General features: G+C 40.5%; 1 protein-coding gene across 1 annotated transcript in view; it reads left to right on the top strand.

Moving 5' to 3' along the window:
- THEGL (theg spermatid protein like) overlaps positions 1-24,071 on the top strand; it is a 66,350-nt gene extending 42,279 nt beyond the window's left edge. The window contains exons 5-9 of the mRNA XM_017518492.2: positions 4,106-4,243; positions 7,086-7,200; positions 14,808-14,939; positions 20,286-20,461; positions 22,972-24,071. Of these exons, the coding sequence (XP_017373981.1) occupies positions 4,106-4,243; positions 7,086-7,200; positions 14,808-14,939; positions 20,286-20,461; positions 22,972-23,086 (676 nt within the window). The 3' untranslated portion in view covers positions 23,087-24,071. The remainder of the gene's footprint in view (positions 1-4,105; positions 4,244-7,085; positions 7,201-14,807; positions 14,940-20,285; positions 20,462-22,971) is intronic.
- The last annotated feature ends 2,199 nt before the right edge of the window (positions 24,072-26,270 follow it).

Below are 26,270 nucleotides of genomic sequence, written 5' to 3'. Positions count from 1 at the left end.
TTCAGAGAAGGTCTTGCTCTGTTGCCCTTACTGGAGTGCAGTCATACTCAGCTAACTGCAACCTCAGCCTCCTGGACTACAGTCATCCTCCCACCTCAGCCTCCCGAGTGGTGGGGACTACAGGTGTGAGCCACCACACCTGGCTAATTTTTGTCTTTATTTATTTATTTTTTTGGTAGAGACAGGGCTTTGCCATGTTGCCCAGGCTGGTCTCAAACTCCTGGGCTCAAGCAATCCACCCGCCTGGACATGTGGCTAGCACCAGTAATCTCAATGATTTGGGAGGTCAAAATGGGAGGATAATTTGAGGCCAACAGTTCAAGACCAACCTGGGCAACATAGTAAGACCCCCATCTCTACAAAAAATAAAGAAAATTATCTGGGCGTAGTGGCACATGCCTGTAGTCCTAGCTACTCAGGAGGCTACGTGGAGGATTGCTTGATCCCAGGAGTTTGAGGCTGTAGAGAGCTATGATCATACCGCTCTCCAGCCTGCATGACAGAGCAAGACCTTAAGAAGGTACAAACAAACATTGGCCTAGGCCTACAGAGGGTCAGGGTCATTAATATCACTATCTTCCACCTCCACAGCTTGTCTCTCTGGAAGGTCTTTAGGAGCAAAACATGCATGGAGCTGCCATTTCCTATGATAAAATGCTTTTTCCTGAAATACCTCCTGAAGGACCTGTCTGAGGCTGTTATACAGTTAGCTTTTTTATAAGTAGAAAGATTATACTCTAAAATAACAATAAAAATACATAAACCCATAACATATAGTAAATACATAAACCAGTAACATAGTTATTATCACCATCAACTATTACATGCTGATTAAAACTGGATTTTACAGGAAAGCAAACAAAGAGTATGTACTACACATAATTGTATGTGCTGTAGGTTTGTTTACAGCAGCATTGCCATAAACATGTGAGTAATGCATTGTGCTATCACGTTATGATGGCTACAGCATCACAAGGCAATAGGAATTTTCATCTCCAGTACAATCCAGTATACTTGTCCTATAGGTGGTTCATTACACAGTGCTTGACGGTACTTTACATTTGGTGTTCTCCCCTTGACCTAGAGAACAACCTGCAAGAAAGCAGTTCGATTATCTATTCTCCACTATCTCCTAATGTTTAACTCAGTCCTTGGTGCTCAGTAAGTATTTTTGAGTGTATATATAGAGGGGAAAAAGACTCAATTTATTCCAAGACATTACCCATTATTATCTCTGAATGGTGGACTAATATATGCTTTTTGTTTCTCTCTCTCGAACTTCTTTATTTTACAAGTTTTCTCTATTGAATATTTGTCTCTTTTACGATGAGAAAAATGCAGTGTGCCCTAGATTAAAATAATATTTGAGGCCAGGCGTGGTGGCTCACGTCTGTAATCCCAGCACTTTGGGAGGCTGAGGTGGGTGGATCAACTGAAAGTCAGGAGTTCGAGAACAGTCTGGCCAACATGGCAAAACCTCGTCTATTCTAAAAATACAAAAATTACCTGGGAGTCATGGTGCATGCCTATAATCCTAGCTACTTGGGAGGCTGAGGCAGGAGAATTGCTTGAACCCAGGAGGTGGAGGTTGCAGTGAGCCAAGATCACACCACTGCACTCCAGCCTGGGAAACAAAAGCAAAGCTCCGTCTGAAAAAAAAAAAAAAAAATTTGAGTACCTGCTACGTTGATGGCGCTGTGAGACTTGGATGCATGGATGACTCTGGGAGTAGGAGAGGCACATAAGGGCAGCAGCAATACATTCTGTTAATATGCAGCATTTATAAGGAAAAGATATGCAAATATGAAATTTAAAATTAATATACAAGTTGATTAATAGAATCATTCTTTGTGAATTATAAAGTAACATATGCACTTCTCTTGTTTAGTCTTCATAATCACCAAATATTGTTTATTTTCTCCATTTTATAGAACACCTATATACTTCTAGGTGTTGGCAGCATAAGGCATAAGTGTTATGGTCAATACAGATTTTGCTGGCATTTGGCGGTTGCGGTTCCCACCTGAGAGAACATTGAGTCGCAGATTTGTCTCTGGTGTCTTCTTTCTTTTGTATCTCTCGCTCACTGCTTGGGCCTCTCCCCCCGACGCTGCTCTCCGGGCACACCTTGCCTTTGTGCTGCTCATTGGCTGTATAGTCACCTTCCCAACCGCTGTGGCCCCCCGTGCCTGAGTCTAAGGTCTCCACAATGTACCCCATTGTTCAAAATCACCACTTCCTTCTGTATCTCTAATTCCCAGACTGAACCGCCGTTTCCTACAAAAGGCTAATCCCAGGTAGGGGCTGAGGTTTCCTGCTTGTTTAAGCTGGGCTGTGTGTGTGGGTGTGGGTAGGTGAGTCAGTTCTGTCAGGCAGTGGAGTCAGGGCTGGACAGCCTCCAGCCCCCTCAAAAGATATGTATGATGGTGTAGACAGGCCTCAAGACTGGGTGGTCGCAAGCAACGGGGGTACAGACTTATATGCAGCTTGAGGCTTACAAGTCACCTATTCAGCCCAGATGCAAAGGATGTTTACAGCTGCAACTAGCAGACAGAGGCCTGGGCAGAGGAGGGATGCCAATCTGTATCTGTGAACGTCCTAAAGGAACAGAGGAGGTTCTTATAACAGAAGCAAAAGTGGGACTGCAATTTACGTTAACGTTGGATCTGGGGGTAGTCAATGTCACTTCCTTTTCCACGGATGATATATTTTGATAAGGAAAGATTGAAGGGCAGGGTTGATAAGAAGAACAATGACAGTGGTGGTTAATGCCTGTAATCCCAGCACTTTGGGAGGCTGAAATGGGGGCATCACTTGAGCACAGGAGTTCAAGGCCAGCCTAGATAAGATAGCGAGCCCCTATCGCTACAAAAATTTAAAAATTAGCCCAACATGGTGATGCAAACTTGTAGTCCCAGTTACTTGGGAGGCTGAGGCAGGAGCATTGCTTGAGCCCAGGAGTTTGAGGCTGCTATGAGCCTTGATCGTGCCACTGCACTTGAGCCTGGGTGTTAGAGCAAAATGCTACTTCTAAAATTAGTAGGTAAGACCAGGCGCGGTGGCTCACGCCTATAATCCCAGCACTTTGGAAGGCTGAGGTGGGTGGATCACGAGGTCAGGAGCTTGAGACCAACCTGACACACATGGTACAACCCTATCTCTACTAAAAATACAAAAATTAGCCGGGCGTGGTGGCATGCTCCTGTAGTCCCAGCTACTCAGGAGGCTGAGGCAGGAGAATTGCTTGACCCTGGGAGGCAAAGGTTGGAGTGAGCTGAGATTGCGCCACTGCACTCCAGCCTGGGTGACAGAGCGAGACTCCGTCTCAAAAAACAAACAAACAAATAATAATCATAATAATAAATAAAGAAGAACAATATTATTACTGTACTTATCCAAAAAAATCACAGTTAACAACCCTCAATAATGGGGGTTGATCTATGCGCATGATCAGGTAGAATAAAACTCAGTTCTCTAACATAAAGTATCGATGTAATTCATCCCATAAAATAGAAATCTAGTAAAAATTTTTATTTATATAGATGCTAAAGGAAGTATTTGGTTTTAAAAGCCAATTTTAAAAGCAAATTTTCTCTTCAACAGTATATCTTTTTGTCTGTTTGCAAAATGTAATTGCTGGGCATGGTGGCTCATGCTTTTAATTCTAGTACTTTGGGAGGCTGAGACAGGAGTATTGCTTGAGCTCAGGCATTCAAAACCAGCCTGGGGAACATAGTGAAACCCCATCTCTACAAAAAATTAAAAAATTTGCTGGGCATAGTGGCACATGCCTGTGATCCCAGCTACTTGGGAGGCTGAGGTGGGAGGATCATCAGCCTAGGAGTCGAGGCTGCAGTGAGCCATGATCATGCCACTGTACTCCAGACTGGGTGACAGAGTATGGCCCTGTCTCAGTTGAAAAAAAAAGAAGACATTTATTTCAGAAAATTATCTGTTTTGAGTATAATAGAAGCCAATTGATGGCTGTAACCATTTCTAAAGCAATTAATTTCTCCTCATGTGAAAAATAGCTCAACAATAATAAAGTGTTATACCTGCGCCCCCAGGCCTTTTACTTATTTCTTTTCTCTTCTATAACTTGCAGGCCTCAATATTACTACAGCTGTGGAAGAGAGTCTGTAATTTGGCAGATGAATCCTCCTGCGTTGTTTAGACAACCCTCCAAAAGGCTCCAGAGGCTGGCGCAGCCCAGTGGATTCAAAAGACAGTGTCTACTAAATAGGTAGAGTATCTTGAGAATCTCTGTAATCCTAATCTAATTTGGCCAGACGTTTCAGTATTGTTCTAATTTTAGTGTGTGCAATTTCATGAGCTAAAAGTCCACTCATGTTCCAAAGCATCGGGTGAAAAATCAAATATTTGCAGCAATTGTAGGTAATCAGAAGATCATCCTCGGTAATTACATTTGACTCATATTGTGGTGAAACTAAAATTTATACTAAACCTTACCATTGTTAGCCAGTTAAAAGGAAATATGCTACTAAAACACCACAGGTTTTTGCAAGTTGTGGAATTTGTTTTCCTATATCTCTGTGATTTTGAGGATACTTTTTCTTCGTTTTGTTTGGAAGGCTGAATTTCTCCTTGTCTTTATAAGACCACTAGGTGGTACATTTTCCACGGGAGCTAAGATTGTGATGTGGTTGTTGGAAAAGCTAATTCGATGTTAGGTTGCATTAGTGGAATATATACAGTGTACAGGTATGGAGAGGGATAGTGCTCAAGAAAATGATAATAAACTTGAGACCCCTCACAAGGTGGGAAATGAGATTTTGGGCATCTGGAAACTATGCTATGTGAAAAATAGTTAAGAGAAATGACATGTTTAGCTTGAAAAAGAGAATAAGAAAGTGGTGACAGCTGTGTTAAAATATTTAAAATGTTGGCATCTGGAAGAGAAAGAAGAGGGGAAAGTAAAATTACTTTATGTTAATCCTAGAACTAGAAGCAGAACATTGACAGCAGTAGATGTCAGCTAAGGGTAGGAAAATCTTTCTGGCTAGCTGTTGGGTAATGGAAACTGTCCAGTAACGGAAAGTGAGCCAGCATGCCACCCTAATTCCTGAAAGTTTTCAAGCCCAGGCTGGAATTCTGACTTTACATGGATTTTAGAAAAGATTCCTATATTCAGAGAAATATTGAACTGGACAACCTGAGTCTTTTCCATCACAGAATCCTGTGAAAGAAGGCCCAATTCTTTCCACAGAGTTTCCTCAATTACTTAGTTATCAATTCATTCAATAAAATCTGCTGTACCAAATACATAACATTGGGTAGTTATGTATACATGTAAATTTGGTAATGTATCAAATTGCTTGAACCCGGGAGGCAAAGGTTGCAGTGAACTCAGACACTGCTACTTCACTCAAGCCTGGGCGACAGAACGAGACTGTCTACAAAAAAAAAAAAGGAAGGAAGGAAGGAAGGAAGGGAGGAAGGGAAAAGAAAGAAAGAAATCCCAGAATAGGGCAATCCGTAGATCCAAATCCAAAGAGACTGAAAGTAGATTAGTGGTTCCCAGGATTCTGAAATTAAATAGCGGTGGTGGTTGCATATCTTTGAGAATGTTTTAGAAACGACTGAATTGTATATTTTTAAAGGGTAAATTTTATGGTATGTTGATTGTTTCTCGGCAAAAAGAAAAAAAAAAAATCCAAAACTAAGAGCCTACCCCTAGAGAGTAATCACATATTTATTTGAGAAAAATAAATTCCATATTAGGCTTGTAGGTTTGTCACTTAATTGGTATGTTTTTGGTCAAGGGAAAGAAATATGTGGGGAACAGCCTATGAAAATTGACCAAGTAGCTGGCAGTTATGACCAGCAGTATCTCAAAATCATATTACAGAGGAAACTGGCCACTGCAGAGGGGCCCTCAGTGGTGACTGGAATTTTTTTTTTTTTTTTTTTTTTGCGACGGAGCTTTACTCATGTTACCCAGGCTGGAGTGCAATGGCTCGATCTTGGCTCACCGCAACCTCCGCCTCCTGGGTTCAGGCAATTCTCCTGCCTCAGCCTCCTGAGTAGCTGGGATTACAGGCACGCACCACCATGCCCAGCTAATTTTTTGTATTTTTGGTAGAGACGGGGTTTCACCATGTTGACCAGGATGGTCTCGATCTCTTGAGCTCGTGATCCACCCTCCTCGGCCTCCCAAAGTGCTGGGATTACAGGCTTGAGCCACCGCGCCCGGCTTGGAATTTTTATTTCAGAGATTTAAGAGGACATTTTGGTAGAAAATGAGGTGTTTTTCATAATGTAAGTCATGAGTCATTCATAACGGATCATAAAATCAATTCCAGTTTTTTTCATAATGAAATCAAATTAAAATTTAAAAATTAGAATCACTGTATAGGATAAGTATTATTTCATAATAATTTCAGTTTGAGAAACATCTATTGCTTCTAGATCTATAACCAGACCCAAGTCCCAGCTGCCATAACAGCCTTCCATAGGCTTCTCCCCAGTTCCCACAATTGCTGAAGGGCAAATTCCTATAATAAACACACATTTACATATGCTGTATCAACATATAAAATGTACTTCCCTTTTTTTCTGAGACTGGGGTCTCTATTTGTCACTCAGGCTGTCGTGCAGTGGTACAATCTTGGCTCACTGCAGCCTTGACTTCTTGGGCTCAAGTGATCCTCCCACCTCAGCCTTGCAAGTAGCTGGGACTACAGGCATATCCCACCACAGCTGACTAATTTTTTAGTTTTTGTAGAGAGGGGATCTCACCATGTTTGCCTGGCTGGTCTCAAACTCTAGACCCAAGCAATCCTCCCACCTCTGCTTCTCAGGGTAGAGGGATTACAGGCTGTTGGGATGCCTGTTGGAATTACAGGCATGAGCCACTGTGCTGGCCGAAATGTACTTGTTACTGTGGATCATAGTAAAAAAAATTGTAAGAAACACCAATCTGATAGAGCATAATTTCGGGATAGACGTTCCCAAGATAGAAACAGTATATACAATTGATTGGAAGTTAATTGTAGCAATGGAAAATCCAATGATTGTTTCTCCATCCAACAGTTATAATATTTCATGTTTCCACTTGCATATAGACCCTTCAGTGATTACTTAACAAGAGATTCTCTTCAAATCTCTGATCCTTCTCCCCGGATATTACAACTCTCAATAGCCAAAGGCACAGATCCAAAGTATCATCCTTCAAAAAACGTAAGTGTGCCCATCAAAAAAGTTCCTGACTGACTTACAACATGCTATCTACTCTCTTTTACTAGGTGTATTTTCCTTTCTTCCTGTTTATTTTTCCATCTTATCAAGTGAACTTTTCTGAGTCACTCTTTCATGCCTAATGTATCAATCAGGGATGGGTCAGAGAAGCAGAACCACTATGAGTAATGTAGAAAACAGGATTTATTATAGGAATTAGCCCTTCAGCAACTGTGGGAACTGGTGGAGAAGCCTATGGAAGGCTGTTATGGCAGCTGGGACTTGGGTCTGGTTATAGATCTAGAAGCAATAGATGTAATAGAGGCAGGTCAGCAGTTCCTGGAATACATTTACGATGGGAAGCTACTACAGGTTAGTTAGGCAAGGAGAGTTTAACCTTTTCAGATGGAGGAAAGGTTGATTCTAATAGCAAGGGAGGCTCAGCAGTATTTTGGGGCTTAAAGTCCCTGGCTTCATTGGAATCTGGCTATATATCCCCATTCCAATTTTCAAGGCCCCCCTCTTTTCCTATCATTGCCCTAACTTTAACATAAAAGACTGTACAGATTTGGAAATTCAATTTTCACTATAATTCACTCACTCACAAAATTAGATTCTGGGTCTGGTTTTAAGAATGTTCAGCCCTGTGATGTTAAAGATAAGGCTTTCAAAATTTTAGGGAAGTCATAGAAGCTTTCTGGTCCTGTATGTGGACATTATGATGGGATTTTATTTTTTTATTTTTTAAGACAAGGTTTCACTCTGTTGCCCAGGCTGGAGCGTGGTCATGTGATCACAACTCACTGCAGCTTTGACCTCCCAGGCTCAAGTGATCCTCCTACCCCAGCTTTCTGAATAGCTGGGACCACAGGTGCTTGCCACCAGAATCAGAGACGAAGTGTCCCTATGTTGCTCAGGCTGATCTTGAACTCCTGGGCTCAAGCAGTCCTCCCACTTTGACTTCCCAAAGTGCTGGTATTACAGGTGTGAGCCACTGCACCTGGCCTACAGTTGGATTTTAAAGGTCTGAGATTATTACCATTTTCTTTTCTCAAGTTCTTCAGTTCACTTAGAAGCAACCCAGCAATCCTAATGTACTTCTTTATTTCACTAAAATGTTTGCTTGCAGCAGCTGCTCCATCACTCAAAGCCTTGCTTTCTGTTTTGCCGCTGCATGCTGTGGACTATGGTGTATTTTTTTTCACCACTAGTAATAGGATGACTTTAAATCTAATCAGCTTGGAGAACAAACTCCAGATAATCTAGAACCAATACAGACAACCCAGCCTTAAAGTTCTCATCTGGGTGTCTGTTACTTTATACCAAACCATTCCCAAACTTAGTGGCATAAAACAAAGATTTTATTATGCTCAAGGATTTTATGAGTCAGAAATTCTGACTGGGCAAGCAGGTATGGCTTTGCTCTGCTTCATGATGTCTGGGGGCTTCAGCTGGGAAATCTGTAATGCCTTGGGTGTCTGAAATGGTGGGGGCCTGGAATCACCTGGAGGCTCCTTTGCACTTGTCTTAGTCAGCTTGGGCTGCTGTAACCTAAAACCGTAGTCTGGGTAAATTAAGCAAAAGAAATTTATTTCTCACAGTTCTGGAGCCTGGGAAGTCCAAGATTAAGATGCTGGCATATTCTCTTCTTGGTGAGGACCCACTTCCTGGCTTGGAGACAACCATGATTTTGCTGTGTACTCACATGACCTCTTCTTTGTAGGTTCTGAGAGAGAAAGAAAGAAAGATCTCTGATCTCTCTTCCTTTTCTTATGACACTAATCCTGTTATGGGGCTCCACTCTCATGACTTCATCTAAATCTAATTATCACCCAAAGCCCCAACTTCTAATTCAATCATTGGGGATTTGGGCTTCAACGTGTGAATTTTGGAGGGACACAGTCAGTCCACAATAACAACTGTGCATGGTGCCCAGGCTGGGATAACCTGAAAGCTAGATAGATTCAGATGGGAATATCTGTAGGAGTTCCTTCATATGGTCTCTTCATGTGGCTTAGACTTTTCTTGTCATAAGAGCTGTTCAGAAAAGGAATATCCTAAAATTGAGTGTTTCAAGGGTGAGAATTTCAAGAGAACAAGCGGAAGCTGCATGTTTTTTATGGCTCGGCCTTAGACGTTGCATAATGTTACTGCAGTCATACTCTGTTTATTGCTGTAGTTACAAGTCTGGCCAGATTCAAGGGGGCAGGGACACAAATCCCACTTCTCAATGAGAGAAGTGTGAAAGAATTTATAGGCACTTAAAAGAAACCTGCCACACCCAATGATTTAAGTCTTTTAGGTATCCTTGAGCATGGATTTTATATGCGGAAAAGACTGTTTAGAGGTATGCTATAAATAATTAATAGTTTCATTTTTAAATTTGCAAATTTAAATGTCGATTTTTCTAAGGATTTTAAGTTTGATTTGCAAGTTTTATTATTTTATTTATAATTTCAGTAATTGTAAACAATTAATTTTAAGAGTCCTAAATAATCTTTTTTTTTTTTTTAGGACTGCTGCCCCTAAAATGTTTTTTAGGACTGTCTCTAAAATGTTTTTTTTTTAGGACTTCCTAAATGTTTTTTAGGACTGCCCCTAAAATGTTTTTTTTAGGACTGCTGCCCCTAAAATAGCTGTCCCTAAAATGTTTATTTTATAAATTTAACTTTTACGCTTTACTTTCATTCAACCTACTCATTCTACAGTGCATAAACAATTGTACTTTATCCATTATTCCTTGGTCCACTGATTGATTGATTATTTATTGGACTTTTTTCTTTTTCTTTTTGTAATTTTTCCATAAGTTATTGGGATACAGGTGATATTTGGCTACCTGAGTAAGTTATTTAGTGGTGATTTGTGAGATTTTGGTGCACCCATCACCCAAGCAGTACACACTGCACCTTATTTGTAATCTTTTATTCACCCCCCGACTTTCCCCCCAAGTTCCCAAAGTCCATTGTATCATTCTTATGCCTTTGCGTTCTCATAGCTTAGCTCCCACATACTAGTGAGAACATAAATGTTTGTTTCTTTGCATTCTTGAGTTACTTCACTCAGAATAATAGTCTCTAATCTCATCCAGGTCACTGCAAATGCTGCTAATTGATTCCTTTTTATGGCTGAGTAGTACTCCATTCTATACATATATCAAAGTTTCTTTATCCACTCATTGATTGATGGGCAATTGTGTTGGTTCCATGATTTTGTAATTGTGAATTGTGCTGCTATAAACATGCATGTGCAAGTATCTTTTCAAATAAGGACAACTTTTCCCTTGGGTAGACACCCAAAAGAAAAGAATTGCTGGATCAAATGGTAGTTCTACTTTTGATTCTTTAAGGAACCTTCACACTGTTTTCCACAGTGGCTGTACTAGTTTACATTCCCACTAGCAGTGTAGAAGTGTTCCCTGATCACCATATCCACATCAACATCTACTGTTTTTTTATTTTTTCATTATGGCCATTCTTGCAGGAGTAAGGTGGTATCGCATTGTGGTTTCAATTTGCGTTTCCTTGATCATTAGTAATGTTGAGCATTTTTTCATATGTTTCTTGGCCATTTGTATGTCTTCTTTTGAGAATTGTCTATTCTTGTCCTTATCTCGCTTTTTGATGGGATCGTTTATTATTATTATTTTTTACTGATTTGTTTGAGTTAATTGTAGCTTCTGGATATTAGTCTTTTGTCAGATGTTTAGATTGTGAAGATTTACTCCGGGCCGGGCGCGGTGGCTCACGCCTGTGGTCCCAGCACTTTGGGAGGCTGAGGCGGGTGGATCACGAGGTCAAGAGATCCAGACCATCCTGGTCAACATGGTGAAACCCCGTCTCTACTAAAACTACAAAAAATCAGCTGGGCACGGTGGCGCATGCCTGTAATCCCAGCTACTCAGGAGGCTGAGGCAGGAGAATTGCCTGAATCCAGGAGGCGGAGGTTGCGGTGAGCCGAGATCGCGCCATTGCACTCCAGCCTGGGTAACAAGAGGGAAACTCCGTCTCAAAAAAAAAAAAAAAAAAAGATTTACTCCCGCTCTGTGAGTTGTCTCTTTATTCTGCTGACTGTTCCTTTGCTTTGCAAAAGCCCTTTACTTTAATTAGGTCCCAGCTATTTGTCTTTGTTTTTATTGCATTTGCTTTTGGATTCTTGGTCATGAAATCCTTGCCTAAGCCAATGTCTGGAAGTTTCTTTCCAATGGCATTTTCTAGAATTTTTATAGTTTCAGGTCTTAGGTTTAAGTCCTTAATCCATCTTGAGTTGATTGTTGTGTAAGGTGAGAGATGAGGATCCAGTTTAATTCTCCTCCATGTGGCTAGCCAATTATCCCAGCACCATTCGTTGACTAGGGTGTCCTTTCCCCATTTTATGTTTTTATTTGCTTTATCGAAGATCAGTTGATTGTAAGTATTTGGGCTTATTTCTGGGTTCTCTAGTCTTTTCCATTGGTCTAACTGCCTATTTTTATACCAGTACAATACTGTTTTGGTGTCTATGGCCTTATAGTATAGCTTGAAATCAGGTAGTGTGATGCTTCCAAATTTGTTCTTTTTGCTTAGTCTTGCTTAGGTTATGCAGGTTCTTTTCAGGTTCCATATGAATTTTAGAATTGTTTTTTCTAATTCTGTGAAGAATGATGGTGGTATTTTGATGGGAATTGCATTAAATTTGTAGATTGCTTATGGCAGTATGGTCATTTTCACAATATTGATTCTACCCATTCATGGGCATGGGAGGTGTTTCATTTGTTTGTGTTGTCTATAATTTCTTTCCACAGCATTTTGTAGTTTTCCTTGTAGAGGTTTTTTGACTCTGTGGTTAGGTATATTTCTAAGTTTTTTTTTTTTAAGCTGTTGAGTTCTTGATTTGTTTGTCTGCTTGGTCACTGTTGGTGCATAGAAGAGCTACTGATTTGTATACATTAATCTTGTATCTGGAAACTTTGCTGAATTCTTTTATTAGTCAGTTCTAGGAGCTTTCTGGAGGAGTCTTTAGGGTTTTAAGGTAAATGATCATATTGTCAGCAAACAGTGACCATTTGACTTCCTCTTTACTGATTTGGATGCCCTTTATTTCTTTCTCTTGTCTGATTGCTTTGGCTAGGACTTCCAGTACTATGTTGAAAAGGAGTGGTGAGAGTGGGCATCATTGTTTTGTTCCAGTTCTCAGAGAGAATGCTTTAAACTTTTCCCCATTCAGTATTATGTTGGCTGTGGGTTTGTCATAGATGGCTTTTATTGTATTGAGTTATATCCCTTGTATGCCGATTTTGTTGAGAGTTTGCTGGATTTTGTCAAATGCTTTTTCTGCATCTATTGATATGATTAGGTGATTTTTGTTTTTAATTCTATTTATGTGGTGTATCACATTTATTGACTTGTGTATGTTAAACCATCCCTGTGTCCCTGGTATAAATCCCAGGTATCAAATTCAAAATTATGGATGGCTAAAAGGTTCATTCAATGTGCAAGATAAATAAATGGATTGTAAGGTAATAGAGTATAAAAAGTTCATTCACATAGTTTCAAATGGTACTTTTTGCAACTACCATTTAAGAAACTAGTATTTTTCAAGTTGTAGCATCAAGGAAAAATATTCACAGTTGTCTGAAAAGGCTCCTGGGCTCAATTGATCTTCCTGCCACAGCGTCCCAAAGTGCTGGTGTTACAGACATAATCCACCACACCCAGCCTTATGGTTCTTTCTAAGTTGAAAATTAATTAAGGAAAGGAACTGTATCTTATTATCCTTTGTTGTGTCTTACATACTATAATTGACTAAGAAATATTTGTTTAATAAATTGAATAAGTAAATGATTATTTTAAATCTTTTTAGATCATAAGCCTTAATTGAAAGCAATGGTTGTCATATATTCCTTTGATTTTCCCAGAGCCTGAGAGGAGAGAAAGCTTTATTCATGCTTAAAATTGCTTAAAATGCTTAATTAGTACTTTGTTGTGTTGTACAGAGAGGTTGGATCTTCAGTTTGAATGTTACTTCTACCTCTTACTCTGTAAACTTAAATAAATTACTGATTCTCACAATACCTTAGTTTCTGTCTTAGAGAATTAGAAATAAAAATGATACCCTAGGTGAGGAATAAATGAATCAATATATTATGATTTGGATTTTTGTTCCCACCCATATCTCATGTAGAATTGTAATCCCCAATGTTGGAGGAGGGACCTGGTGGGAGGTGATTGGATCATGAGGGTGGATTTCCCCCTTGCTGTTCTTGTGGTTGTGCATGAGTTATCAGGAGGTTTGGTTGTTTAAAAGTGTGTAGCACCTTCCCCTTTGCTCTCTCCTGTTCCCACCATGTAAGATGTGCTTCCCCTTTGCCCTTCTGCCATGACTGTAAGTTTTCTGAGGCCTCCCCAGCTATGCTACCTGTACACCCTGCAGAACCATGAGCCAATGAAACCTCTTTTCTTTGTAAATTACCCAGTGTCAGGTAGTTCTTTATAGCAAAGCAAGCATGGACTAATACACAATACACGTGAAACACTATCAGTGTTAGTATCAACATTAAACAGCACAAGAAGGGATTTGGAAAATACCTGAATATTTTTCCACCCACAGTTAAAGCCCTATTTTATTTCCAGTTATTGATTATATTCCCCTTCAAAGTTTTGTGGTAAGCTTTGATATTTAATACAAGTAATTTAAATAGAAGATCATGTAATTTGGACAAGTTTCCACAATTCAGATAGTGAACAATAACTTGGGAGTCTAGTGGGGAGAGGTATGGTTCTGCTTTTCTTCTTATTGGCTTCAGTTTCTTTTTCTTACCTATTCCAATTAGAAGAGAGACACTTAAATTCACTTTAAGCATGGTGATTTGTGATAATATGTGTCCCAATTTCCAAAGGGCAAAAATAATTAAGAACAAAAGCTAAGTCTACCCTTTATGGCAGGGATCCCTAACCCCTGGGCTGTGGACCAGCACCAGTCTGTGGCCTGTTAGGAATCAGGCAGCACAACCGGAGGTGAGCAGGAGGGTGAGTGAGCATTACCACCTGAGCTCCATCTCCTGTCAGATAATCAGTGGCATTAGATTCTCATAGGAACGTGAACCCTATTGTGAACTATGCATGTGAGGGATCTAGGTTGTTCTCTCTTTATGAGAATCTAATGCCTGACGATCTAAGTTGCAACAGTTTCATCCCAAAACCATCCTTTTCCCAATACTGTCCATGGAAAAATTGTCTTTTCTGAAACCGGTCCCTGGTGTCCAAAAGATCGGGGACCACTGCTTTATAGTATTCTCATTTGGTGGGGCTGAGCCTGGCCTCTTTGGCTAAGTTTTTCAGTTCACAAATCACCATTACTATTTATCTCTGAATCAGTATGTGACCTTATTTGCTATTACCTCCATGTCTTTAGTTTAACAGTTAAATTCCTGAAAAGCTGGGTTGGAATCCATGCAGTCTAGTTTGAGAGAAATGGAAATGGATCCTTTCAGTTTTGATCGTAGATTACTGCAAGATTCTCTCCCATTCTGCTTGAGAAGTCTGGCCCAGAGGTCAAATTATACTTTGTAATCTTGAACTAGACAGTGTGTATTATTTGATGCTTATAAGTACTGTTTTATTTTTCTCTTGTAGATGCAAACCAACATTTCACTTTCTACCCTGAGTGCGACTCCAAGTCCAAGAATTGTAGATCTTGCCCATCCAAGGATCAAGTTAGAGGGTCTGTGCTATGAAAGACAAAGAACTGAACTGCCCATCCGTCCTGTAAGCCATCACTACCTTGGCATCCTTCATCTCACTTTCTGGCTGCTCCTAGGATGCTATTTTGCCTCTGTAGGGCATAGCCCAAAGTCATTGGCAAAGAGAATCTGCGAAGAGTGGTCTGCGGCAGGAAGAAAGACCCAGCTATATGATAGGGAGAGGAGTAGAGTACCAAGAGCATGGGATTTGGAGTTCAGTTTTAAAGCTGGGTTCAAATTGCAGCCTCATCTCTATAAGCTCTATGATGTTGGAACAACCTTCCTGAGCTTTATTCATTCAACAAATATTTGGATGCCTACTGTGAACCAGACAGTGATCCCAGTGAACAACATGGAGCTCTATGCTAATCAGGGGAGACAAACAATAAATTAGTCAATAGATAATGTCAGATCATGATCAATGCTATGAAGAAAATAAAACAGAAAATGAATGACTATGGGTCAGGGTGGTAAGCTACTTTGCCTGTGGTAGTCAGGGAAGGCCTCTCTAAGGAAGGAACATTTGACTGATAAGAAGGAGTCAACCAAGTGAAGATCTAAAAGAATATTCCAGTAAAGGGAAGAGCATATGCCAAAGTACTAAAGTTGGGATGCACTTGAAGTTGGGTGGAGCAAGGTGAGCTAGGGAATTGTGGAGATAGCGGTCCTCACTGAGAGATCTGCTGGGTTCAGCAATAACAGGTAAATCATGGCACTCAGTGCAGAGCCTGGAACCTTCAATGGCTTCCCTCCCTCTTCCTCCTTGACATTCACCACCATCAATTTCAGTGCCAACTAGTTGTCATATTCCAGTTAGATTTTCAAAAAATAAGTAATGATCATGTTGCCAAAGGAGGTAGGACCAGTTTCACCCAGTTTCAAGAAACCTGGGGATTTAATATGGAATTCTGTTAGGAAAGAAAACCATTCTGGGAATCAAACACCCTTGGGAGAGTATCTTAAGTTTACCAAAGTGACTTGTGACTGTCAGGCAAATGGCTTTATTCTCAGTTTTTTGGTATGTAAAAATGGAAGTAACACAGATCTTTCCTTAATTGCTAGGATTGTTTGGGTTTATTTTTTAAGGTCTTTAGAAAAGAGTAATACCACTACAGAAAGTCACACTCTTAGAATCTGAAACAAATCTGCACCAGTGCAATGCAGAATACTTTCGAGACTACTGAGAGTGGTGTTGGCCACCTTAATTCTTTTGTTTGTTTGTTTTTAGACAGTGTCTTGTTCTGTTGGCCAGGTTGGAGTGCAGTGGCACAATCATGGCTCACTGCAGCCTCAACCTGCTGGGCTTAAGTGATCCTCCCACCTCAGCCATCTGAGCAGCTGGGACTACAGGCATGTGCCACCGTACCCAAGTTTAAAAAATTTTTTTTTGTAGAGACAGGGTCTCACTATGTTGCCAAGGCTGGTCTTGAACCCCTGAGCCCAACTGATCCTTATGCCTCGACCTTCCAAAGTGCTAAAATTATAGGTGTGGGCCCTCATGCCTAGCCCCACCTTAATTCTTTTGAGTGAGTATTTAAAAGAGAATATTAGATGCCTTCCTAGATATTTTACCAATAAAACAACATAACAGAAAGACAAATCTGGTAGATGTGGTTTTCAAAGTAAGACCAAAAGGAGTCAGTCAATATATGTTTATTCAGTACCAACTATGTGCCAGACCTAATTTTAGCTTTTAGCAAACAGGTAATTCCCCTTGAGGAGCTTATATCCTAATGGGGAGAAATACAGATGATAAACAAAGTGATAAATGGGCTGCTGTGGGTGTTGACATGTGCTGTGAAGAAGATTAAGCAAGTACTGCAGAGGAGGGTATTTAGGCTGATCTGTCTTGGCTAGTCAGGGAAGACCTTGAGGATGTGATGTTTGAGTCTAGAAACTTGAGTGAGGGAGAGACAGCCAAACCAAGGCTGAGGGAAGTTTTTTTTTCAAGAACTAACAAGTGCAAGGGTCCTGAGAGGGAAGGAACTAGTCCAGGGGGCCTGCGTGGCTGGAATCATAGGGATCAAGGGGAGGAGAGGAGGAAGATGAGGTCAGAGGGGTGAGGCAGCAGGGAGATCATGTTGGGCTTTGTAGGCCACAGAAGGAACCTAAGTGATACGGTTTGGCTCTGTATCCCCACTCAAATCCCACCTTGAATTGTAATAATCCCCACATGTCAAGGGAAGGACCAGGTGGAGATATTTGAATCATGGGGGTGGTTTCCCCCATGCTGTTCTCATGTTAGTGAGTGAGTTCTCATGAGATCTGATGGTTTTATAATGGGCTTCCCCCTTCGTTGGGCTCTCATGCTCTCTCTTGCCTGCTGCCATGTAAGACATGCCTTCGCTCCTCCTTTGCCTTCTGCCATGATGGTGAGGCCTCCACAGACTTGTGGAACTGTGAACCCATTAAACCTCTTTTCTTTATAAAATACCCAGCCTCAGATATTTCTTCATAGCAGTATGAAAATAGACTAATACATTTAGTATATGTATTTTTTTTTGAGACAGAATCTCACTCTGTCACCCAGGTTGGAGAGCAGTGGTGCTGTCATGGCTTACTGTAGCCTCAACCTCCCTGGGCTCAAGCGATCCTCCCACCTCAGCCTCCTGAGTAGCTGTGACCATAGACATGCACTACCATCCCCAGTTAATTTCTTTTTTTTTTTTGCTTGAAATTATTTATTATTATTTTTTTTTGAGACGGAGTTTCACTCATGTTACCCAGGCTGGAATGCAATGGTGCGATCTTGGCTCACTGCAACCTCCGCCTCCTGGGTTCAGGCAATTCTCCTGCCTCAGCCTCCTGAGTAGCTGAGATTACAGGCACGCACCACCATGCCCAGCTCATTTTTTGTATTTTTAGTAGAGACAGGGTTTCACCATGTTGACCAGGATGGTCTCGATCTCTTGAACTCGTGATCCACCCGCCTTGGCCTCCCAAAGTGCTGGGATTACAGGCTTGAGCCACCGTGCCCAGCCTTGAAATTATTTTTTATTATTTAAAAAACTTTTTTTATTTTAAGTTCTGGGATACATGTGCAGAATGTGCTGATTTGTTACATAGGTATACATGTGCCATGGTGATTTGCTGCACCTATCAACCTGTCATCTAGGTTTTAAGCCCCACATGCATTAGCTATTGGTCCTAATGCTCTCCCTCCCCTCACACATGCCCAGCCCCTGACAGGCCCTGGTGTGTGTTGTTCCCTTTCCTGTGTCTCATTGTTCTCATTGTTCACTTCCCACTTATGAGTGAGAACATGTGGTATTTGGTTTTCTGTCCCTGTGTTAGTTTGCTGAGGATGATGGTTTCCAGCTCCATCCATAGCCCTGCAAAGGACATGATCGCATTCCTTTTTATGGCTGTGTGTATTCCATGGTATGTATTTACCACATTTTCTTTATCCAGTCTACCATTGATGAGCATTTGGGTTGGTTCCATGTCTTTGCTATTGTGAATAGAGCTGCAGACACTTTTCTAAAGAAGACATACATGTGGCCAACAAATATATGAAAAAAACCTCAACATCACTGAGCATTAGAGAAATGCATATTAAAACCACAATGAGATACCATCTCATGCCAGTCAGAATGGCAATTATTAAAAAGTCAAGAAACAACAGATGTTGGTGAGGCTGTGGAGAAATGGGAATGCTTAAAACACCGAAAGCATTGGCAACAAAAGCCAAAATAGACAAATGGGATCTAATTAAATTCCAGAGCTTCTGTACAGCAAAAGAAACAATCATTAGAGTGAACCAGAAACCAACAGAATGGGAAAAAATTTTTGCAATGTACCCATCTGACAAAGGGCTAATATTCAGAATCTACAAAGAACTAAAGTAGATTTACAAGAAAAAAACAAATCCATTCAAAAGTGGGCGAAGAATATGAACAGGCACTTTTCAAAAGACGAGATATACGAGGCCAAGAAACATATGAAAAAATCATCATCATCACTGGTCATTAGAGAAATGCAAATCAAAACCACATTGAGATACCATCTCATGCCAGTTAGAATGGTGATCATTAAAAAATTTGGAGACAACAGATGCTGGAGAGGATGTGGAGAAATAGAAATGCTTTTACATCGTTGGTGGGAGTGTAAATTAGTTCAACCATTGTGGAAGACAGTGTGGCAATTCAAGGATCTAGAAATAGAAATTCCATTTTACCTAGCAATCACATTACTGGGTATAATCCAAAGGATTATAAATTGTTCCATTGTAAAGACATATGCACGTGTATGTTCACTGTGGCACTTTTTATAATAGCAAAGTCCTGGAACCAACCCAAATGCCCATTGATGATAGACTGGACAAGGAAAATGTGGCATATATACACCATGGAATACTATGCAGCCATAAAAAATGATGAGCTTGTGTTCTTTGTAGGGACATGGATGAATCTGGAAACCATCACTCTTAGCAAACTGACACAAGAACAGAAAATCAAACACCACATGTTCTCACCCACAGGCAGGTGTTAAACAATGAGAACACATGGACACAGGGAGGGGAGCATCACACACTAGGGTCTGTTGGGCAGTGCTGGGGGAGGGACAGCAGTGAGTGGGGAGGTTGGGGAGGGATAACATGGGGAGAAATGCCAGATATAGGTGACAGGGGGATGGAGGCAGCAAACCACATTGTCATGTGTGTACCTATGAAGCAATCCTGCATGATCGTCACATGTACCCCAGAACCTAAAGTACAATTAAAAAAAAAATCTATATCTATATCTCTCTCTATATATATATAAAAGAAAAAAGAAGAAATAGGAATGCTTTTACATTGTTGGTGAGAAAGTAAGCCAGCTAATTTTTGTGATGTTTTGTTTTGTTTCGTAGAGATGGGGTTTTGCTGTTTTGCCCAGGCTAGTCTTGAACTCCTGGGCTCTAGTGATCTGCCCACCTCAGCCTCCCAAAGTGCTAGGATTACAGGCACAAATCATTGTGCTCGGCTGGGCCTAAGTATTAGTTTTAGCAGGATGGGAAACAACAGGATGGGTTTAAAGCCTGGTAATGACTTGATCTGATTTGGCTTCCAGTTCCATCTGTATCTGGTATTGCAATACTGGTAGTGACTTGGTCTTATTTAGGCTTTAGAAAGTACTTAGCCCATGAAGTTGTTATGATGACTAAGTGGGAATGATTTAGGTAAAGCACTTAGAACACTGTCTGGCTCATGGAACACACTCATGTAACTGTCATGGCAGGCCTCAGTGTACAGGAGCAAAGATGGGAGCAGACAGACTAGTTGCAGTAATCCAGAAGAGAAATGATTGTGACTCAAGTAGGGATACAGCTGTAGACATAGAGAAATGTAAAATTTGGGATATATTTTTATGTCTCTTTGTTTCCACTATAGGTAACCCCTGCTGCCATGCTAGCTAAACCTAGCCCCCGAACAATAGCTCTAGCTAAGTCCAAGTCTGTTCATCAAGATTATCTACCGGATCGTGATGCCCACTGGCCAGTATCTTATGCTGCTACTCATTCCAAAGCATCGCCCAGGATTCAGGAACTAGCTAATCCAAATAAGAGGTATGTCAATTTCAGGCTAAAGTGGGACAGGAAAGGCTGGGGTTCTGGGGAGAGGGAGAAAGCTGACCTTGTAAGACAAATGAAAAGAACTGTAGAAATACAAAAAAAAAAAAATTCAAAAACATCTTACTTAATGCATTACTTTTATTATGACCCATCTGTAGTATTCTTACCCTAAACATAAGCCTACAGTTAAAAGGTTAGCAAAAACTTTTACAGTTAAAAGTTAGGTATTGCAACTTAGATCTAGGATGGGGCAGGTAGATCACATCTGTAATCCCAGTGCTTTGAGAGGCCAAGGTGGGAGGACAGCTTGAGGCTAGGAGTTAGAGACCACCCTGGGCAACATAGTGAGACCCCCGTCTCTACAAAAAATTCTTAAAAACAAAACAAAAAAAACGGCCAGGCATAGTGGCTCATACCTGTAATCCAAACACTTTGGGAGGCAGAGGTGGGCAGATCACTTGAACCCAGGAGTTCAAGACTAGCCTGGACAAAATGGCAAAACCTCATCTCTACAAAACAAAACAAAACACCACAAAAATTAGCTTGAGCCCAGGAGTTTTACAACAGCCTGGACAACAAAGTGAGACCCCATCTATTCAAAAAAATTAAAAAAAAATTATCCAGGTGTGGGCATGTGCCTGTAGTCCTAGCAACTTGGGAGGCTGAGGCAGGAAGTCACTGAGTCCAGGAGTTTGAAGTTACAGTGAGCTATGATATATACCAATGCACTCCAGCCCAGGCAATAGAGTGAGACGACCCTGGCTCTAAGAAAAAGAAAGGAAAAAAGAAAAAGAAGCTTAAGATCTAAAAGACAGCCCTATGAATATGTGTATGGAATTACTTATCTAACATACATTATTAAGTGAAACAAGTTCTAAGCACAGCAGGTCATATGTTGCAATGTGTGTAAGAAAAAAAGACATATATGCCATATATTTGTTTGCATATGCCTATAGCATCTCAGAAGGGTATACAAGAAGCTTGTGACAATGGTTGCCTTTGGGGGTCTAGGGAACTGGGATAGGAAGAAGACTTATTTTTCGGTAAATAGGTTTTCGTGTTTTTCCAGTGTTTTGCATCATGTACATGTATGGCCTAATGAAAATAGATAAGAATATATAGTTAACAAAGAAAAACATTGCCTCTCATTTCTATATGTTTTTTGGAGGACCTCTTAACTTGCCCTAACCTCAATTAATTTTGTTGCCTTGAAGGATAACATCTGATCCCTCTTTTTAAGCATCATTAGCAAAACCTAGAAGAGGCAGAAAAGCTGTGGAAGTCTTGAGCTCAGGGAAAGGGAAATATGTTAGTCTTACATAATGACATTTTTAAAATGCTATAATGTTTTATCCTTTAAAAAAATGAATTTGCCATCAGATGAAATGAAGCTTATTCTCTGTTCATTAAAGAGAAGAGGGTGAGAGTGTTGACTCACACCTGTAATCCCAGCTCCCACTTTGGGAGGCTGAAGCAAGCAGATCACTTGAGCCCAGCAGTTTGAGACCAGCCTGGGCAACATGGTGAAACCCTGTCTCTACTAAAAATACAAAAAAAATTAGCTGAGTGTGGTGGCACAGTTCTGTAGTCCCAGCTACTCTGGAGGCTGGGGTAGGAGGATCACTTGAGCCTGGGTAGAGGAGGTTGCAGTGAGCAGAGATGGCACCACTGCACTCCAGACTGGGTGACAGAGTGAGACCCTGTCTCAAAAAAATAAAATTTAAAAAAAGCAAAGAAAAGAATATGATCAAGTGCATTATCAAGGTTTTATCGTGGTGACAAAATTATTTGGTGGTAAGGTGCTGAGAATGGGTAGCTTCAAAAATTTTATTTTTTTAAATCTACCAGAGAATGCTGTGGCTTGTTTTAACATTGCCAAATTGCCGGGCGCGGTGGCTCAAGCCTGTAATCCCAGCACTTTGGGAGGCCGAGGCGGGTGGATCACGAGGTCAAGAGATCGAGACCATCCTGGTCAACATGGTGAAACCCCGTCTCTACTAAAAATACAAAAAATTAGCTGGGCATGGTGGCACGTGCCTGTAATCCCAGCTACTTAGGAGGCTGAGGCAGGAGAATTGCCTGAACCCAGGAGGCGGAGGTTGCGGTGAGCCGAGATGGCGCCATTGCACTCCAGCCTGGGTAACAAGAGCGAAACTCCGTAAAAAAAAAAAAAAAAAAAAAAAAAAACATTGCCAAATTATGTTATGGTAAATGATACAAACTCAGGTCTGCCTGATCCCAAAACTCAAGTTCAAGACTGAGCAACTTCCTGAATTTACCTTCTGGGGAAAGAGAAAAGGTTTTGGAATCTGATAGACATGCAAATCTATTTGTCCATAGATCATTCATTCAACTTCTCTGAGCCTTGATTTCCTTATCCATACAGTGGAGATCATGAAAATAAAATGCAATAATATCACAGTACCTAACATAGAGTGGATACTTGAGAAACATTAGTTACCTTCTCATTTTATTTCAGGTTGATTTCTTTTTCCTTATTTCAGGGCTCCTGTGCATATTGTATATTATGATCCAGATGTCTTTAAAGTTAAGCCAGCTGCTTTGAAAGCCCATTGTCCTCAAAGGATCCGGGAGTTGGCACAACCTCTTTCACGTTAAATACAGAAAGCTACGTCAGACCCTGGTTATGTATCTAGAACACATATTAGATGACTTAGTTTCCCGCTGTGATACTGTCAGTTTACATTCACCCCTTGCTTCTCCTCCCACAGAATGAGAACTTTAAGGAAAACCACTATGATCATCAAGTAGCAATTGATGCTGTTACCTGTCATTGAATCTTTAGCAGGCTTGAGGACTCTAGCATGCAATAAACGAGAAAACGAGAGGATGCCTTATTATCTTTACTATCTCCTCACAAACATCTTGGCTGCCTCGTTGCTGTGGCTGACCTGAAGAAACACTCTTCCTTGTATTTGTGGGTTTTGCTTTTCCTTTCCCAGTGAGTTCCATGTTCCCCAGTAGATGATCCTGCCTCAGTCCTTTCTCCAGTAAGTCCTGGGAAACGAAATCATTCTTTGTGTTGCTTCAGCAAACCCTTATTACTTAGAAAAAACACTGAAAAAGTGAAGCTCTTTTGGGAAAATTAAAATATTTTTTATAATCTATAAATATGATTTACACCTGAAATTTGGGGAACAGCTTACCTTAAATGATGACATCACCAATCTCTGTTCCTTTACTCATGTTCAGGGTCACTTACCATGAATGACAGAACAAGCAAGATATTTGGTAAGCATTAAAATTCTCTGTAAAATTGGATCTGCGCAGAGTTTTATTCTCTCCATAGATCAGTATTTTATAAATTAAACTAACTTTTATGGGGCATATCTAGATTTGCATGAAAATGAACCGACTTGAAAGCCAGTTTTACATATGAATGAGTTCTATCTTTAAGGTCTTTGTGCTCTAGAGAGGTAATACCACATAGTAATTTTGAACTTGAGTTTTGGAATCAGGCAGACCTGAGTTTGTCTCTGTCATGGATTATTTATCAGGTATGTGATCTTAAACAAACTTCCTACCTCCCTGTGCTGCAGTTTCTTTATGTATAAAATGGGTTTCTGCAGCATTCTTGTGAAGATTAGATGATAAAATGTATATAATAAAGTATAAATTTGAAATAAATTTTTGTTTAGAAATTCAGCTGTGTTTCACATGTTTAAAGCAGTATAATTCACAATTGCAAAAATATAGAACCAACCTAAATGCCTATCAACCAACAAGTGGATAAAGATAATATGGTATATATACACCCTGGAATACTATTCAGCTATAAAACGAAACAAAATAATGGCATTTGTAGCAACTTGGATGGAACTGGAGACCATTATTCTAAGTGAAGTAACTCAGGAATGGAAAAACCAAAGATTGTATGTTCACACTTGTAAGTGAGCCAAGCTATAAGGTTGCAAGGGCGTAAGAATGATAATAATGGACTTTGGGGACTCAGAGGGAAGGCTGGTAGGGGAGCGAGGAATTAAAGACTACATATTCGGTACAGTGTACATTGCTCAGGTGATAAGTGCACCAAAATCTCAGAAATCACCACTAAAGATCTTATCTATGTAACCAAAAACTACCTCTACCCCCAAAACTATTGAAATTAAAAATAAGAAATTTACCTGTGTTAGCCTTCCCAGGGTTCAGTGGCATAATTCATATCAGTGGGGAAAATATGCTTTGAGTCTTACATTAAATGAATGTCTGTTGAGTGTCTTTGCTTTGCCAGGCCCTGTGCTAGGCACTGTAGATAACATAGTGAACCAAACAGATATGGGTTCTGCTCTCACAAACTCATTAGCTTATTGGGAGAGATGATTTCATTTGAACATTCACCAATAAATGTAAAAAGACAGCATTAGCAAGTGCTCTGAAATAGCATGATGAAATAACAGAATAGAGTACATTGATCCCATGGGAAGGTGAGAGAAGGCTACTGGAATGAGGGAACAATTGGGTGGGATTCTGAAAATTGAGTAGAATTAACTAACCAGAGAAGATACAGGAAGGCATGCCAGGTAGTGGGAACACATGTTAAGTGGACATTTGTTGATTTTGGGGTCACCCTGCATTCATTCTTCCTCCTTCTGGTAAGAACTGCCCATTTTCTTTTGGAGAATTACTTTGTCCTGTTGTTTAAAGCTTTATGGGAATTTTTATTCAAGGTTTCCTAGCCGAGGTGTGGACATGTGACCCAAGCCAGACACACCCATTGAACTGTCCTCTGGGACTGTGGATCTTAAGCATAATGAAGCAAGGGTGATGGGGTGGGGTGGTAGTTGGAGCTGATATTTCCTGTTCTAGGTGCCCTGATGAGACTTTATTTTTCTCCTACCACCTGTGTTCTGGAGCTGTTTTGACTCCCACCCTGGTGCTTCAGCTATTCCTCTGACACAGGAGCTGCCTTCCAGCAAATCCCCTGAGGCAGATGGAAGGATGCATCCGGGACTGAAAGATCAACACTGTGACTTAAATGGAAAGAATTCGGGGGTTTTGTGAAGCAAGAGGAGGCTGAAGGATGGGAACAAGAGCAGACCACATAGGGCACTGGAGGACAGGTTAAGGATTTTAGTCTCCATCCTAAAATGAAAGGGAAGCTATTGAAGTAATTTAAGCATAGGGATGATGTGATCAGGGTTGCCTTTTGAAAAAGCGGTTCTGACAAATAAATTGGGAAGTGGGCAGTGGAGGTAGGTAGACCAAGTTAGGAGGGTTATTTAGTAGGTCATATGAAAGGTGAAAATAGGTTGGTGGTACTTTGGTGGAGATGGTAAGAAGTGACAGGCTCAAGAGAGATTTGAGAAGGTGGATTTATGGGATTTGATGATGGATTATATGTAGGGAGTGAGAGAGGAAAGAATTCAGGATAACTTCTGGATTTCTAGCTTATGAAACAGGATAGAGAGTGCTCTGGTTTGAATGTTTTTGTCCTTCCAAAATTCATGTTGAAACTTAATCCTCAATGCAATAGTATTAAGAGGTGGAGCTTTCAGGACTTGATTGGGTCAGTAGGACTCTGCCCTAATAAATTGGATTAGTGCTCTTGTAAAATGGCTTGAGGGAGTGAGTTCATCTTTTTTTCCCTTTTGCTATGTGACGATGCAGCAAGAAGGTGCCATCCTAGAAGCAAAGAACAAGCCCTCACCAGACACCGAATCTGTTGGCCCCTTGATATTGGACTTTCCAGCCTCAGCTGCGAGAAATAAATTTCTGTTCTTTATAATTTGGCCAGTCTTTGGTGTTTTGTTATAGTAGCCCCAAACAAACTGAAGCAAAAAAT

Source organism: Cebus imitator, unplaced genomic scaffold (genome assembly GCF_001604975.1).
Source record: "Cebus imitator isolate Cc_AM_T3 unplaced genomic scaffold, Cebus_imitator-1.0 Scaffold682, whole genome shotgun sequence".
In the NCBI taxonomy this organism is placed as follows: Eukaryota; Metazoa; Chordata; class Mammalia; order Primates; family Cebidae; genus Cebus; species Cebus imitator.
The sequence above is the reverse complement of the archived record's forward strand: the minus strand, read 5'-3'. Positions and strand labels throughout refer to the sequence as shown.